Source organism: Zootoca vivipara, chromosome 8, assembly GCF_963506605.1.
Source record: "Zootoca vivipara chromosome 8, rZooViv1.1, whole genome shotgun sequence".
Taxonomy (NCBI): Eukaryota; Metazoa; Chordata; class Lepidosauria; order Squamata; family Lacertidae; genus Zootoca; species Zootoca vivipara.
Window position 1 is genome coordinate 44,487,106 of NC_083283.1, and position 18,247 is coordinate 44,505,352.

Sequence of the window (18,247 nt, forward strand, 5' to 3'; positions counted from 1 at the left end):
AAAAAGAGAGGTCAAGTCAGGAAAATGTTCTACAGATTTTATTTAAGAACCAATGTGAAAATAAGAAACAAACATTGAAAGTTTAGTGGCAGAACATAAAGTGTTTGCTCCGGGGGGGGGGGGAGTGAATACATCTTTTAAGGAAAACATTTTTTTAAAACAGTAAACAAGTACAGATTTTGCATTGGAAACATGTCTTTGCAGCACACGTGGAATACTGTTGCCCAAGCCACAACTGAGACCCAATTCATAGGTTGAATTATGCATACACAAGACATGGGCAGTGCATCAACTGTGAGTGGCATGAGTACTATTAAACAGCTGGGTTTCCCTATAGTAGACACGGAGGAAACTAAAAGGAAAGGATCACACACCCTTGTAACCAGGTATATTTATGGAAAACCAGCAATTTTAAGTGCATGCTCACCATTCAACCAACATCTGCACATGTATTCTGTACGCTGATATTTCTATGCAAGTATGAATCAGTTCTGAGCTGAATATGGTAGAAGTACTCAATCTGCGAAACCTGGAGAAACTAAAACATCATGATGAAGAACAAACATTGAGGTTCCTGTGGCAGCCTAGAACATTTCAGCCTTTGTTCTCACTGAGGTGATAAACCAATCTGAGCTGTACACAGAAAACTAGGTGTTAGGAAGAAGGATTCTAGGTTAGAAACTTCTTTTCCTGAGAAGCTAGTCCTCTATGTGGAGGTGTTGTGGTTGTTAAATACAGAGGAACATTTAATCTTGTGAGCCCACTTCTGCAGACTTTCTTGAAAGAAGCCAAGCACAGGCCTACCACCTCAGAGGAAAACTAGGCCTAAAGACCCAGCCTAGATATGACCCTAATTTGAAGAGAGCAGAAGGGGAATTTAATCCTTTCTCTCATCAAAATTCCTTCTGTCCGGAATGGAAAAAGGTAACAGGCCCTAAGTATTTATTCTCCCAAGTGCTTGTGGGTATTGCTCAGTACTGTAGGTGGTTAAGCATCACCCTCATTCCAACTCTGATCAAATTAATAATGCCCTTCCAACTGCATTAAACAAAAACTATTGGGAAACCCTCCATGTCTCCTGCACCACATCAAATTTGGCCATAAGTTACACCATTCACTTTGATAAACATCCAGGTACCCTTGAAAAACTATGCATATTTATCACTAGAAGGCTACTTAACTGAAGGGTAATTACAAAGAAGGGAAAACCCTCAAATCTTGTTCTTAATTTTACTCAGCAGAAATATTTTTTATTTAAAGTACAGGTTCTGTAAATTAAAGGCATTTATAGCACACCAAAGTAAACAAACTGAAGTAACATGTAAAAATTAAAGTTATTCACTTGAAGGACATCATAATGCAATAAGGTATCAGCAACAACAAAAAATATACCAGACCTGGTAAATTCTTAATAATATATATATATTAAACCAATGAGATGCTTACTCTGTTATTGCTATTAGACCATGCCTCCGAGCTATAAAGTATAAAAACTTATTCCAATTACATAAAATACAACTGAGATTATTCTCATCACTGGCATAATCTAATATAAAAATACCTTTGACATTTACAAGATAGAGGTTTTTTCTATGTGTGCATGAGAGGGGTGGGAGTGGGGGAAATACATGGATGGCACTGAGCTGCTGTCAACATACAAGGCGAGGTTACTTTGCTTGCAGGATTAACACATCTCAAAACAGACCTGGAGACAGCAATAGGCCCATGGTCAGGTCACTACTGTTTTATCATCTAGACACTTGTGAGGAGCCCCTCCTATGAACCTATCATGCCAGTGCAAAAGTTTTCCAACTTTAATAGACTTGTTCAGGCATTTATTGGTGTGTAATCCTCAAATCATGTAAGCTGCCACAGGTGTACTTAAAACAGTTACGGTAACTTCTACAATAGTCTAAGATGATGAGCTAGTTTAACTTACTAATTCTAAAGAAAAACTACAGATAAGGTAAAGTGCTTGCACCAATTTTTAAAAAAACCTAGCAGAAAAATTGTGTGTGTGTGTGTGTGTGTGTGTGTGATTCATAAGCAATCAGGGGTCAAAATTGCTTTCACACAGGCACATAGCTCCCAACCCACTACGTGTTTTATGTTTTGTTAAATTTTGTAGCTGTAGGATGGCTGCTCCTGTTTCATGAGCTCAACATTGAAAGCTTATCCTCAGATCCCATGACCATCCAGGGATGAGGATGCTGCTGCTGTGTTTGATACCCATTGACTCTCTGTGTGACCACCAAGGGTGAAACAATCTTGTTGTAAGACAACAGCAGTCTTTTGCTCGAGTGCTGCTAATTACCCAATCCCCTTCCCCTTCCAAGGAATGTATTGCAAGGATCCCACCAGGGTGTTTTTTTTAGTCCCCAAGCGGAAAAACAGAATGGCAAATCCTGCCATTTTAAGTGAGTCACACATATATGCTGCAGTGCCATGTTTTCACACTAACGCATACAAAAGAGCAAACATCCCATGTCTACAAAATGAAACCAAAGCAGATAAAGCTGTCAATCCGTTGAGAAATGGGACTCCTCCAAATCAATAAATAATAATAATAATAATGAAATATTCACAACATATAGTGTTACTAAAAAGTAAAGCTGTAGTTACATCTCTTAAACATTCAACTTCTCCTCTTTTTAGAAGGCAGCTGGTTCAGCTGTCATGAAGTGCTTTTTACTGGCCAAAGGGAGAGTGGGGCAATGACCCACAGCTCCAGTCCATACTTGGCAGTTTGGGGAGCATGCCTATGCAGGTTGCTATGCAGGTGGAGATGCTTATATGTATCTCCACGTCTTCACTAGAAGCCTACCAAGGTCTGAATCAGGGCCAACAAATTTGTACTCTCCATATGCCAAGAAAGTGTTGGAACCAGTCAGTCAGGTGAAGTACAAACAATAATGTAAGCATTTTTCAGAGTGTGCCAGAATCAAAGTTTATAGCTAGATACCAGGTAAGGCTCCAACCACTTTGAAAGAAAAAGGTACTTCAGTTCTACAAAGTTACACAATTCTCAAGTACTTAGGAAAACTGCTATTCCAAAAATTGGTGTTCGAGTTGTTTTTGATTTTTTTTACAAAACACCTACCTGTTAAAAATAACACACTAAAACAAACTGGAATAAAGATAAGTGACATCATAGGTCTGGACTGCCACATGGCAAGTCCCATTATATTTAACATATGGGTGATAATTTGTAAACACCTTGTTAACAGCAAAGCTAGTAGGCAACAGTACCATTTAAAACAGATAAAAAAATGTCTGTAACACAATTATTAAGGGTTTAAAAAATAAACATTTGGCTGAAAAATAGAAGTTTCTAAATCTTCACACAATTTAACATAAATATTGGGGTACGCTCTGTTACACATGCATTTGGATGATCAATATAACTTAAATGAGCAGGTTTGCTGTGCTGTGAGTGAGCCAGGCTTGATTCTTTCCAGGCTCGCTCTGTTTTTGTTGGCCTCTGAATAATATCTATTTCTGCCTATTTACAGTTTCAAACAATTAATTACACAGTACTGTTTCAACAAACAGTTGGTATCCCTCTTCAAAAGAACAAATAAACCTATCCAAAATGAGAGAAAAAAGCTTTTTGCAGAAACTGAGCCAATGATGTTATAGAAGTCAAAGTGTGCTTATTGTAGGCTCAGTTGTACAACCACAAGCTAAATATGTTCCACTTGTCTAAGAACAAACAAAAAAGACACACCTCAAAAGCAAAGGCTTCCAAACCTGGAGAAGTCCTCTAGCACAAACCCCATGGAATCCCAGAGTAGAGATATGAAGACAAGAGAGAGGTGGTGGGGGATGGAATAACTGAGTAACAACTGCCTCTCCACGACCTAACCCAATTTTCCAGTCCCCCCCCCCCCCGCCCCAGGCTTTCACAAATCTATCCCAGGAGTTAGGCAACTTCTAGCTCCCACTCACTTAATTAGGACTTGTGCAAGAGAAATTGCTACTGGATTAGGCCCTAGGACACTTAATTTTTCTTTTTGGCTAATTTTGCCCTTAACCATTGAAGATGGTAATGTTTTTCTGCCACCAACTCTAGATGTCGTGGGGAAAGTGTCTCTGGCACTGGTGGTTGTTTTCAGTAGAGAAGCTGGTCTTCCTAACCATTTTGCTCCGAGTGCAGAAACAGGGTGAAGAAAGAGTTGAGGCATCCTGCCCATCACTGGGGGACCACTTCTTTTAGAGAGGCTAACGCTGCATGTATGCGGACATGCAATCTGTTCTCAAAATCATACCCTGTGAATTCCTCCTGCAATGAAAAACAAACAAACCAATACATTAGCCTACCTCACTCAGGTTTACAAAAAAAAAAAACATGGTAACTTCTACGCAGGACAGAATATGGCATTTATTTGTTTTTAGGACATAGCGCAATACCCTCAATGGCAATGCAGGCTGGGAAGGATAAGAGGTCTCATTCACATCCCACAATTACTAATAGCAATGCCACCCTCCAAGTCCAGCCAGGCTATACCATGAAGGAAGGGATGCCCTATCTGCATAATAATAATAATGCTCAATTCATTTTCATTTATTAATTTATTTACCTTTGCCTGAAGCAGTAAGGCTTTGCCTCTTGGTACTGTCTGTAGGAGGAAGCAAAATATAACTTTTTAAAATTGTGTGCAAATGCAAGAAAATAATACTTTGGGAGACAGACAATGGCAGATGATGGGACTTTCTTCATTTCTTCACTCTCTGCTTAAATCTGCTCTGGAGGTTTTCCAAACCCTACAGTGAAAAATTGGGGGGTAGGCAGAGGAGAGAAGAGGACGTCTTGTTGCACCAGTGGAAACTTGTTCTATGGTCTGGTTAGTCACCACTGAATGTCCCTCTTTAACTGGTCTAATGAGAATTCAAGTTCTAATAATATGGAGTTTGGCTAGCAAAATGCCAACTACCAGAAATTAGATACGTAATTTTAATAACATCACTCAATAAGTTTTTAGGTATCTCAAAACAACTGACAGCTGTCTCTTTTGCTAATACACCAACAACCTCCACATAAAAAGGAGAACAAATTTGCACACACACTGGGTGATATTCAATTAATGAGTTCCATTAGCACAAGGATTTCCGCTTATGCAACGTGACTCCTCCCTCCCCCCAAATCTCCTTCTAGAAAGCAGTAACCCTCGTAGGCCATCTTCCACATGCATTGTGTGTTTTTAAGTATAAAAAAAATGGAGCATAGCCCTTTCATATCCCCTCTTCATATAAGGATCCAAATAAAAAGGCAAATACAAAATACTGATACATCATTGATGTGCCAGTGGATCTCTGTTTTTCATGTTCAAAACAAGCTCATGCTGCCTTTCCATGGTCTTGTTGGAGAGCAATTAAGAGGCAGGTCTGAAAAGCATTAATTAAAAGCTATTTTAAGACCTTCTCTTTAAATATGGCAATGAAGAGAAGCGTGGGCGGCTGAGTGTATGAAGCATGAAGAGAAAGTGTACGAAGATCTCTAATTTTTACATGCCTAGATCTTTACACTCTTACTAGCTTCACAAGTTTTACCACGCACAGTTGGAAGGCATCAAGTATATGTTAATAGTGCTTGGATTACTCAGTGTTCCCTGCTGGAAAAGGGCTTAAGCGACCCAGCAAGCCACCCATTCCTCACTCTCTTTACCTGTACCAATGCTCTTTCCCTTCCCTCCTAATCTCATCCATGATGCTAACCACAGCTCTCCCACTTCACCCTAGATGTGCTGGAGAGGTAGGGGTAGGAAGAGAGATTCCAAGCTAATGCCTGGTTTAAGAGTAATGCTGAGCATGCAAAAGAAAGAAAAAAAGGGGGGGGGAGGCGGAGAACCCTTACCCAACAAGGATTCAATGTAGCCAATGTAATTTTTAAAAATTGGCCACTAGGCTCTACCTACCATACTGGCATAGCATCAACTACAGGTCCCTGACATGCTAATGCTACATGTATACAGACCTGCAACACAATTTAGATATCCTCTCATGCAGTATTATTTAACCTTTTATTGTGATACTTGAACTAAAGCCTCATTGCAAAGGGGGAAATGGGTCACCTGACACCTTGCTGATGTCATGTGACTAACATCAGAGTGGCTGGGGATGATGGAGTTCAGGAACTAGCCCACCACGCTGAAAAGGTTTCCCACCCCTAAGATAGATCATATGTTGAAATGCCATATGCAATTCATTTGACTGCATCTGAGAATATCACCTGTACTACCAGTGCAATATCATTTCACAAAATTTAAACATTTTTCACCAACAATGCTGCAGTGACTGAATAAATAGACATTTCAACTGGACCATTGATTTTATTGCACTGATTAAATGCAACAGTCATATCAATAAATTGCTGGTATACTTGATGCAATTATGTTAGGCAATCAGTAAACTGGTAAACAGGAGCATGTGTTAAAAATAACACCACAAAGAAAAGCCAAAAAGAGAAAATGCACATTCCAGATCACTTGCAACTTTCCTCTACTTCTCTTTTGAAGCAGTAATGTCACACCAAATATTAGGCGGTTTCAAAGTATGCTAAACTGTTTACCTGTGGGTCTTCTAACAAGAGACAGCCAAGTTCATAGCAAGCATAGGGTTGGATATACAAATTGTTTTGGCGGCACAGTTCATCTTTAAGGGCTCGTTGAAAGAACTGTAAAACAAAATTAACACATTCAACACACAGTGACATTTCAATGAACAAAAGAAGCCTTCACACAGAACAACACATTCTCAGATCTTGCAACTATCTTCACCTGCAGGGCCTGTTGATTTACCAGTTAGCTTTGGAACCAGTTAATGCAGCAGATCAGAAATAAACTTGGAAGAACTCCCTAGTTCAGGGACTTTAGAAGAGGAACATACCTGAACAGCATCTTCAGCATTTCCTAAGCATTTGTGTATGGCCCCAAGTAGCAAGTTCTTTAAACCAACAACAGTGGAATCATCAATTTCGTGGCAAGCTTTATCAGAAAAGAAAAGGTTGAAGCATTTAGTTTTTAAACTAGATAAAAAATAAATAAATTTAGTTCAACAATTTGTACACAATTTTATTACAATTGCCTTTAAACAGTATAGAAGAAACCCAATGTAATTATAACAAAAATGAATTAGATACAGAAAACTGCTTAAAAAGCTTGAAAATCAATCTTCCCCAAGTTGCTGCTCTACAGACAGTTTGGGACTTCAAATTCTCATCAGCCAGTGGACAGGGATGATAGGGGTTGTAGTCCAAAACATTTGGCGGGTAAATGATTGAGGAAGGCTGCTTTAAATCTATCCCCTAATCCTCTGTCTTCACTTTAGACTTTTTAGTCCAATCAACATCTGGACAAAAAAAATGCTAATATTCTCCCCTTTCAATCATCAGCCAGCAGATGGATCCGGTACAAACCCTACTACTCATGCATGATGGCAATGGGTCCGATCTGGGCTGTGGAAGCAGCAGTGGCTGCATAGCTCCATCAAGCCCCACCGGCGCCAGCTAGGGGAATAGACTGACCCCTAAACCTTTAGGATGGCCATTCAAATATGCAGGAGAGCCAAGGGGAATAGACTGACCCCTAAACCTTTAGGATGGCCATTCAAATATGCAGGAGAGCCAAGTGAAACAATGTATGAATTGGTTCATAGTTCAACATCGAAAGTGTTTATAATAGCTTTAAATCATACTGTTCTATTGCATAAATATTTTCATTTATGTTTATGCTGGAGGAAATGCCAGATGTGTTTAAAGAAGCAGCAAATTTATGTTGACTAAGAATCGGTTAAGAAACAAAGGAGCAATGAAAGGTTTGTGAAGTTACCGATAAAAAACAAAAAATGGAAAAAAAAGAGGAGGTACCAACAATCCAGGAGTGGCAAATAAAATTAATAGAATTTATGAATCTGGCAAGGATGACAGCGGCAATTAGGAATATATCAAAACAAAGGTCTAAAATTGAATGGGAATATGTTGAAGATTATTTTAGAGAAAAAGGTATAAAAACGGAGTTAACGATCTGTTTTGATTAAGAAAACACAGGGGAATACATATAGATAGAAAAATTGAAAGAATTAATAATCAGATTATATTCATAAATGGAAGTCATTAAAAGTAATGCAAGTAATTCAAAAAGGGGAAAAGAGAGGACCCAAACAATTACCGCCCAGTCAGCCTGACATCAATACCAGGAAAGATTCTAGAGCAGATCATTAAGCAAACAGTCTGTGAGCACCTAGAAAGAAACTCTGTGATCACTAAAAGTCAGCATGGGTTCCTGAAAAATAAGTCATGTCAGACTAATCTGATCTCATTTTTTGACAGAATTACAAGCCTGGTAGATGAAGGGAACGCTGTGGATGTAGCCTATCTTGATTTCAGCAAGGCCTTTGACAAGGTGCCCCATGATATTCTTGTAAAGAAGCTGGTAAAATGTGGGCTAGACAATGCTACCATTCAGTGGATTTGTAGCTGGATTACTGACCGAACCCAAAGGGTGCTCATCAATGGCTCCTCCTCATCCTGGAGAGTAGTGACTAGTGGGGTGCCACAGGGTTCTGTCTTGGGCCCAGTCTTGTTCAACATCTTTATCAATGACTTGGATGATGGGCTTGAGGGAATCCTGAGCAAGTTTGCAGATGACACCAAGTTGGGAGGGGTGGCTAACACCCCAGAGGACAGGATCACACTTCAGAATGACCTTAACAGATTAGACAACTGGGCCAAAGCAAACAAGATGAATTTTAACAAGGAGAAATGTAAAGTGCTACACTTGGGCAAAAAAAATGAAAGGCACAGATACAGGATGGGAGACACCTGGCTTGAGAGCAGTACATGTGAAAAGGATCTAGGAGTTTTGGTTGACCACAAACTTGACATGAGTCAGCAGTGTGATGCAGCAGCTAAAAAAGCCAATGCAATTCTGGGCTGCATCAATAGGAGTATAGCATCTAGATCAAGGGAAGTAATAGTACCACTGTATTCTGCTCTGGTCAGACCTCACCTGGAGTATTGTGTCCAGTTCTGGGCACCACAGTTCAAGAAGGATACTGATAAGCTGGAACGTGTCCAGAAGAGGGCAACCAAAATGGTCAAAGGCCTGGAAACGATGCCTTATGAGGAACGGCTTAGGGAGCTGGGTATGTTTAGCCTGGAGAAGAGAAGGTTAAGGGGTGATATGATAACCATGTTCAAATATATAAAAGGATGTCATATAAAGGAGGGAGAAAGGTTGTTTTCTGCTGCTCCAGAGAAGCGGACACGGAGCAACGGATTCAAACTACAAGAAAGAAAATTCCACCTAAACATTAGGAAGAACTTCCTGACAGTAAGAGCTGTTCGGCAGTGGAATTTGCTGCCAAGGAGTGTGGTGGAGTCTCCTTCTTTGGAGGTCTTTAAGCAGAGGCTTGACAGCCATCTGTCAGGAATGCTTTGATGGTGTTTCCTGCTTGGCAGGGGGTTGGACTGGATGGCCCTTGTGGTCTCTTCCAACTCTATGATTCTATGATTCTATGATTCTATGATTCTAATGAATAGATATTAAGGGAAGCGATATATTATCGTTCGGAAGTGGATTTTATATACATTTTATATAAATATTTTATAATTTGTTTGGGGATTTGGTTTGATATATTGTTTGTTTAATGTTTAATTTATTGTTTTGTTTAATTTATTGATTATTGTTTAATTTGTGTATTAGATTTGAATAATTTGATTTATGTATATAATTTGATTTATGTATATTATTCTAATTTGTTTCTGTATTTTTTTTCTTTATTCTTTCTTCTTTTCTGTATCTTTTAAAAGGAAATTGAATAAAGTCTTTTAAAAAACAACAACAAATAATGTAAAGCATTATGAATCCTTTATCTGCGTGGACCAGGGAGGAACACGTTGGACACAGAAGTGTACACACACCAGGAGTTTAAGTCAAGCTTTCCAGCCTTGTATTCTGTATGAGTCAAATGGCACAGAAAAATGAACTTCTGGAAATATGTTCAAGTTGCAGCCTTTGCCTCCGGAGGGCTTTCCCAACCCTAAAGCCAATTTCCCAAGGCCTAAAATCCAGTCATAAAAGTCAGAAGAAGGCCTTGAGAAGCTATATACTTTTTATATACAGAAACGTGTTTTAAGTCTTGTCTAAATTGCTCACAGCGAGTGCCAGCTGCCATTTTGAATATGAATCTCTTCCATCCTAGGGCTTATAGCTTCTTCAGCAACCCGAGACAAATGACATCACCACTAAGATCAGCCTTGGCACTAAAGAACTCTCTTAAAGAGATGCATGACAAGGCATCTGTATAGGAATGCTGTATAGTTTTGTTTTTCCTTTGAAGCAATATGTTTTTTTATCTTCAGAAATCCACAGTCTAACAAAGCGTGCTTCAAATTAAGACAAAACATGAGCAAAGAATATTTGTCATCTGTGCCTGTCTCTACTTCCTGAAGATGACAGATCTGGCATCAGTTATTCATGCCCTACTTTCGAAGTGAATAGATCGTGACAATGTGGGGTTCCCTTTAGACATTCAGGAAACTTCTACCAGTTGTCATCAGGTGGAAAGACTGGGTCTTATACCATCCCTACTGGTTGCCCATCTGCTTTATTTACACTGCGGGTTCTGACCTTTAATGTGTTAAGAGTTTAAGACCAGATTGTTTCAGAAACCAGTTGCGAGATATGAAGATGTAGACTGGGCAACTAACTGCCAACCCTATCTATGTAATATCAAGTAATCTTTGCTGTGCACGGAGGGGAGATAGTGAGAGGAGAGGGGGTAGCATAAGCTGGGTGGGCAGTGGCTAACTGCCTCAGTGTGCCCCTTCCCGTCTCCCCTGCAAACCTTGGACTCCTGCATCTATTGATAGCTCTCTCTTGGGAAGCTACGTGAGCACTGGAACTCACAGCATGAACATCAGAAATAGAGGGAACAATGGCAAACCACAACACTGAACTAGTAGCTACCATGCATTATATTTGGGCTCACATTACTGCCAAGAATATGTTCTGGTGGGTGGTGGGAGAACAATACTCAAATTTCCACAATCTGGTTTATTATCCACTTCGAACTGCTTATTATTCAAAGCCCAAGAGTTTATAGTGTATCAATCATTAGATGAGTAAGCCAGTTTCTGCCTTAAATTGGCACAAACTGCAAGTATTAGTGACAGAAAAGTGATGGTTTATAAAAGAAACAGTGTGTGCAGAAAACAACAATAAAAAGAAAGAGACATCACATCTTGTACCTTGACTCATGTGCTGTAGGTTTGGGAAGGAGCAGTTTGGAAGAGCTTTCCATAAATACAATACTTCAATGGATGCCAGTATACAGAGTTGCTTGGTTGGTTTCTGCTTCCTAAATCTATCTGCCTGAAAACAATAAAATGGTTTATTTTAATTTCCATCTAAGCCAAGGGCAAGAGGTTTTCAACATGTTTTCAAAATGCAACCTTTAAAGTTATACAATTGGACAAGCTGAAGGATATTTTTAACATTCAGCCAGAAAAACAGCAAATCTCTAAGGACTGAAATGTCAGCGTAAAGAATCATGTGCCACAACATAATGCTCCAGTGTACCCCTAAACACTACAAAGTGTGTGCTGTTCCATTCTCCAGACAGTCTAGAACAGTAACTTTGTAGTACTGTTTGGGACTCGTAGGGCGCACATTTTAAAGTCCCACTTTTCCAAAACATTCCCCTCTAGTACTGAAAGGCTCAGAATAATGGCTGGCTGATCTTTGTGCATGACCATGGTGCAGCTGGGCATTTAACCCTGTTGTTAAGTTGCTTTGAGACTTTTTTGTACAAAGCAACTAACAGATTCCTAATCATAAAGAGTCAAAACTTCTCTTGTGAGGGCGAGGGACTCTTTCCAATTAGTTAAGAAAAAAGCAATTTGTGGGCAAGTCCCAGACTCCTTTGGGGAGATCTATAGCATATCACTTATTAGATCCTTCCCTCTTCTAATTTAGATCTGCCTCCAGGAATCGTAACTCCAGGTATTATCTCAGGTATCAACAAAGCAAGGGGACAAACATGGGAAAGTTTTCAAGGGCAAAGGAGAGAGAAAGAAAAGGGACCAGATAAAAGAAGTGAAGCCTTTTTCTCTACAGATAGCTTGTTGGCAATTTAAACTGTTTGACACTCAGTGTTAGAAACTGAGATATGAAAGCTGGGAGCTAAACGGCACCTTAAACCTAGGTTATGGGCGCCACAACAGAATGTCTAGGCCAGACATACCCAAACTCGGCCCTCCAGATGTTTTGGGACTATAACTCCCATTATCCCTAGCTAACAGGACCACTGGTCAGGAATGAGGGGAATTGTAGTCCCAAAACATCTGGAGGGCCAAGTTTGGGGGTGCTTGGTCTAGGCACATGTTTTAATAACAAGAATACAAAGCTGAAAATGAATTAAGTGAAGCTAAAATATTATGTTCATTTTTCACATGGTCTAGTCCTAATCTGAGGACTGCAAAAAAACCAAAGCCATGCTTCTCCTGCCTGCCGCCTTAATATTCGAGGGTCCCTCAAAACACTGCCTTTCTGTAAGGCCAGCTTGCCTGATACTGCAGTGATTTCTTGGAAGTCAAGCAGGCAGGAATTTCTCCTCCCATGCCCTCAGCGTCAGCAGCAGCAGTTTAAATCTGAAATTTTAGGTGCAGTACTGCTCAGAAATTGCTTGCGCTAATGAAATTCCCAGTCGCAAAATGTGCCTAGAACAATGGGAGTTTTGAACGCTGTTGACACGGCTTTAAGCAAAGACATAAAACAAATGTCATACAGAGATTTTAAAATGTTCTTACAGCACTAACCTTAATAGGATCATTCTACAGACACTAACAGCACAGTAACTGAACAAGGAAAACGTCATGAACATAATAAAAAATGGATTGTCTATTTTTCTCTTAAGAATGTCACATGCACTATAATACGGTATTATTTTGCTTTCCTATTAAGACATACATGGTTTGGCTTTTCCAGTGGAATTCTTCCACTACCAGTTTCCATTTACAAAAGTATTCCTGTATCTGGTAGAAGAAGCATGCAAAATTAAGATTCTCACTAAAATTATGTGAACTCTCTCCATAAGGAGAAAATAATGTACAAACCAGTACAGCACTGAATTATTATCTAGTGCTTATCTCATGAAACTCACGTCCTGTTCCTAAATTGAGAGGTGTACAAACGGGGGGGGGGGGGAGGTGTCCCGGCCTGAAACACACATGCTTCTCATGACAGGTCCTGACATACTTATTTTAACAGGGTCAGTAAAAATCAGTATTTAAGCGGCATTGTTCAGAAAACATTTTAAAAGATTCAGCTTAGATTGCTATCATCATCATCATCATCATCACACCACCATCAACAAATCAACTTGGCTTATGCTCATCAGACCTTTTTGACCGAAAACTGCTCAATTTGATTGTTTTTTCTTTTAAAAAGCTTCTGGACTTCTTTGAACACATTCTGAGCTCCATTCACATCACCAGTGGCACCTTGACACACTGTAATAAAACACACACCAAAAATTTATTCTAGTTATCTTAGGGCAAAAAAAAAATTCAGCTGCCATTCCACATGGTTTTTAAACATTTATGAAATTTTATAAATAACTGATGCCTGAATTTGCTTGTTTTTCTTTCCTTGCCCCATCTTTATGTAGGATACCTATTAAGATTATAAACCTACAGGCAGGTTCTATGTTGCTTTTGATATTTATACAGCGCCTAGAAAAACTTAGGTGCTTCATACATAAATAATAATGAGATACAAACAAATGCAGATAGAGGCTATCATGCAGGAAGAATATTGCATGCTCACAAGACATTTCATCTAATTAACAGTAAATAAAAATATATAAATACACACAGAATCATAGAATCATAGAGTTGGAAGAGACCACAAGGGCCATCCAGTCCAACCCCCTGCCAAGCAGGAAACACCATCAAAGCATTCCTGACAGATGGCTGTCAAGCCTCTGCTTAAAGACCTCCAAAGAAGGAGACTCCACCACACTCCTTGGCAGCAAATTCCACTGCCGAACAGCTCTTACTGTCAGGAAGTTCTTCCTAATGTTTAGGTGGAATTTTCTTTCTTGTAGTTTGAATCCGTTGCTCCGTGTCCGCTTCTCTGGAGCAGCAGAAAACAACCTTTCTCCCTCCTTTATATGACATCCTTTTATATATTTGAACATGGTTATCATATCACCCCTTAACCTTCTCTTCTCCAGGCTAAACATACCCAGCTCCCTAAGCCGTTCCTCATAAGGCATCGTTTCTAGGCCTTTGACCATTTTGGTTGCCCTCTTCTGGACATGTTCCAGCTTGTCAGTATCCTTCTTGAACTGTGGTGCCCAGAACTGGACACAATACTCCAGGTGAGGTCTGACCAGAGCAGAATACAGTGGTACTATTACTTCCCTTGATCTAGATGCTATACTCCTATTGATGCAGCTCAGAATTGCATTGGCTTTTTTAGCTGCTGCATCACACTGCTGACTCATGTCAAGTTTGTGGTCAACCAAAACTCCTAGATCCTTTTCACATGTACTGCTCTCAAGCCAGGTGTCTCCCATCCTGTATTTGTGCCTTTTATTTTTTTTGCCCAAGTGTAGTACTTTACATTTCTCCTTGTTAAAATTCATCTTGTTTGCTTTGGCCCAGTTGTCTAATCTGTTAAGGTCATTCTGAAGTGTGATCCTGTCCTCTGGGGTGTTAGCCACCCCTCCCAATTTGGTGTCATCTGCAAACTTGCTCAGGATTCCCTCAAGCCCATCATCCAAGTCATTGATAAAGATGTAAACACCACTGTTACACTAATGTTGTGATTTGTGAAGCTGTAAATCTAAGGTTTATTTACAATACATAATCTAGAAAAGGAAAAATGTAAGTTGTGGGTGGTTTTATTGCAGAGATATGCTACTGCCATATAATGATCAACAAATTCAACACACACACACACACACACCACATTCCTATTCATGTAATTATACTTTCCTGCTGTCAAATAGGCATAGTAGCATTGGGACCATCTTGATTCATTTTTAAGACGCTCAAAGGATTCAAATGCATCCTTGAAGTTCATTTCTATCATGCTGCACCACCCTGTAAGAACAAGCAAAACATTTTTAACACACTGAAAAGAAATGGTTCATACATGGAATAAGCACAGCGCTCTCTCTCTCTCTCTCTCTCTCTCTCTCTCTCTCTCTCTCTCTCTCTCTCTCTGTGTGTGTGTGTGTGTGTGTGAGAGAGAGAGAGAGAGAGAGAGAGAGAGAGAGAGAGAGAATAATCTGGAGGAAATAGAATCTGCCACTGATGCAGGACGGAGTGAGGCCTGATCCCTCACTGCACATGAGAGTACAAGGATCTTAGGTGTCAACAGCCATTGCAGAAATGGACTGGAGTTTCTGTAAGCAGGCAGCAAGTTGCCCATCACACTAATCAAGTAAAACCTGCTTGTTTTCTGTCTGAAGGAAGTCCACAAACATTAGGAGATGTTACAGTTTCAAAGAGTGGGTGAAACAAAAATGCATTGTCTTCTTTTAGAAGCCATGCTGCCTTTGATTATACTGTATCAGAAACAGTCTTCTGTAAGAATTCACTGAATAAAAACTAGAATCTGAAGTGTAAACACAGCTCTTAACATGCTTTCGAAATGTGTGGGGGGGAGAAGAGGTGTACTTTTGGTTTACTAATGCTGCGCTTTTTTGACTGTAAGCAAGATATGCATTCACTCCACAGCAACAGGTTGAACATTACCAATGTAACTTTTCATGTGTGTGTGTGTTAATAAAGGCAATGAGCATGTAGCTCAAGTAATCTTTATGCATCAATGGAAAATTTAGTGTGGTAAACCAATGAACTGTGATTTTTTCCCTTTGACTGTTGACCAACAAATGATCATGATTATATAATTTCCACACAGAACACACAATATTTTCCAAGGATGATTCCAGTTGGAAGTTAAAGTTCTTGTTAATAAAATGCATACTACTAACACAATTCAATATTGCTCATTCAAGCTCTAGCAGCAGTGATTAAACACAGTAGCAATAAGAAAATATATTAGTTTTATTATATACCAATTTCATATAGACAGACATGCTGAATCTCTCTCTGATCAGTTGCCAGTTCCAAAGCAGTATGAAAGGAGGTCAAGGCACTGTTGATTTGACACTAAGGAGAGAGAGAGAGAAATACTATGATCAAAATGCAAATATGAATAAATACTAGTTCTATCATTACAATTCCAAGCCCTCCAGCAGAGTTTGGAAGCAAGGATGGTCTGGTGTGATTTTACTGCAAGCCTGCAGCCCAAACATCAGCTGGCTACTCAAATCAGGCCTAGTTCACAGAACACACTAACTTGACTTAGCAAGATTGCACAAATGTATGGGACACGAGCTGACAGCAACTTTGCTGTTCTCTGGTCATTTTAGCTGCTGCAATGTACTGAATTATGCCAAAGTTTGAATTAGTGTGCCGTATGAACCAGGTTAAGCTCTCTTCTCATTAACCAACAGCTGTAACAAAGGTTTGTTGGTTCATTTCTCTCCAAAGAGTTTGTTTGTTGGTTTGTTTGGAGAGAAACAAACCACAAGCACTGGTTTACACATAATGCTAAGCCACCCTCCTGTTTTTCTTCCTCCCGGCATGGCAAAAACAGGAGCTGAGTAAGAGCAAAGCAGGCACAAACGAGGAGCTTTCACTAGCAGACTCTGGTTCTCATTAAACCATGGTTGAAGTATGGTTTAACACTGCACATGAATAAGGCCACTGTCGTGCTGCCACCATTTTAGCTAGCCATGTACAATTTCAGAACAGTTTACTTCTTCCCCCACAAGGGGTCAGGAAGACACTGGATTGACAGGAATTAATGCTACCAACAGAGCAGCAGCCAGATATGAAAAATGTTACCATTTTGCCAAAGGAAAACCTCTACTTTGCCAACACATTTTGGATATATTCTCTGCACCCATGAGCTCTATAAACTTGCTTTTCAGTTTTTTTTGTTTTTTTTAAGAGTCCAGTGAGCCATGTTTCATGCTAAATAGAACACTCCCCCCATCACTGATCTCTTGACTATATTATGGATAGGCCAACTGCATCGACATTCTTTTATTGAAATGGTTTTGACTCAACAAATCTTGCAGAATTACGGTCATACAGAGAAGTCTATCAGTACCTCTAGACGCTGTATTCTTCCCTTGAAGAACATAAAGAGAGATGAGTTTGGATAAGCAGCTTCTTTTTTCTGGAGAATGTCTTTAGCCTCTTGCAATCCTGCTTTGGTGTCACTGCCATCCAAAGCAAAAAAAGGACGAACCACAGTGTGGTACCACAGCAAGGCTAATCTGAAAAGAAACGCACACACACAAAAATCATGATGCTAACTGGTTTTGTAATGAGGAGATGCTGACAAAAGATTTTCTTTCTTTCTTTCTCTCTCTCTCTCTCTCTCTTTCCTGTGCCAGGCCAACATTATGTCAATACCTTAATTTAAACCTTAATCACAGCAAGAGGAGACATTGCCTTTAGTAAGGTGGGTTGTCTTTTTATGCTTCTAAGCAAGGTCACAATCCAACAGTAACACACACACAGGGCAGGACGGAAGTGTGCATTTGTGCTGCCATTCATTATGCAACAGAACAAGCAAACATTCCCCCCCTCCCAGCCACATACTTAAAACCAGGTTGCAATTCACCACATAATCAGCAACAGTAAAAGATTCAGAACACCTCAGGCTATGCCCAACTTATTCCTCCAGCTGTGCCAGAGATGTCTAGGGTTCCAGTCAAAGGCCACTTGTGCACACAACATGTAATTAACACTACAGTGTACTACAAGAAGGAAACAGCTCAGCACCCCTGCATTATGGGGCTTTCCACTTCATTTCAGAGGAAGAGGTAGCCCTCAGTATGCATCTCTTTGCACATACAAAGCTCCACTTTTATTGAAGTGAATACACACAGTATTTCTCAATCCAGAACCCTAACATAGTATTAAAAAATATGAATTATAGACTACAATTGGAATTAACATGTTAAACCAGAATTCTAAATGAAAACTAATAGCTGCCATGCAAAATAAAAACCAACATTGACCCAACTTTGCAGGCCACAAGTCAACACCAGCTAAATCCTTAACAAAAAAATATATGTTTCTACAAAAGGTAAAAGTGGTATAAGGTAAAGGTAAAGGGACCCCTGACCATTAGGTCCAGTCGTGACCGACTCTGGG

General features: G+C 39.7%; 1 protein-coding gene across 2 annotated transcripts in view; it reads right to left on the minus strand.

Moving 5' to 3' along the window:
- Positions 1–23: 23 nt before the first annotated feature.
- The window catches only part of TTC39C (tetratricopeptide repeat domain 39C), a 44,651-nt gene continuing 26,427 nt past the window's right edge, over positions 24–18,247 (minus strand). For both annotated transcript variants that reach the window (XM_035125140.2, XM_035125141.2), the window contains 9 exons: positions 17,193–17,361; positions 16,090–16,183; positions 15,002–15,109; positions 13,401–13,510; positions 11,249–11,372; positions 6,886–6,983; positions 6,569–6,673; positions 4,581–4,619; positions 24–4,282 (listed from right to left, as the gene is read on the minus strand). In XM_035125140.2, coding sequence (XP_034981031.1) covers positions 4,193–4,282; positions 4,581–4,619; positions 6,569–6,673; positions 6,886–6,983; positions 11,249–11,372; positions 13,401–13,510; positions 15,002–15,109; positions 16,090–16,183; positions 17,193–17,361 — 937 coding nt within the window. In that variant the 3' untranslated portion in view covers positions 24–4,192. The remainder of the gene's footprint in view (positions 4,283–4,580; positions 4,620–6,568; positions 6,674–6,885; positions 6,984–11,248; positions 11,373–13,400; positions 13,511–15,001; positions 15,110–16,089; positions 16,184–17,192; positions 17,362–18,247) is intronic.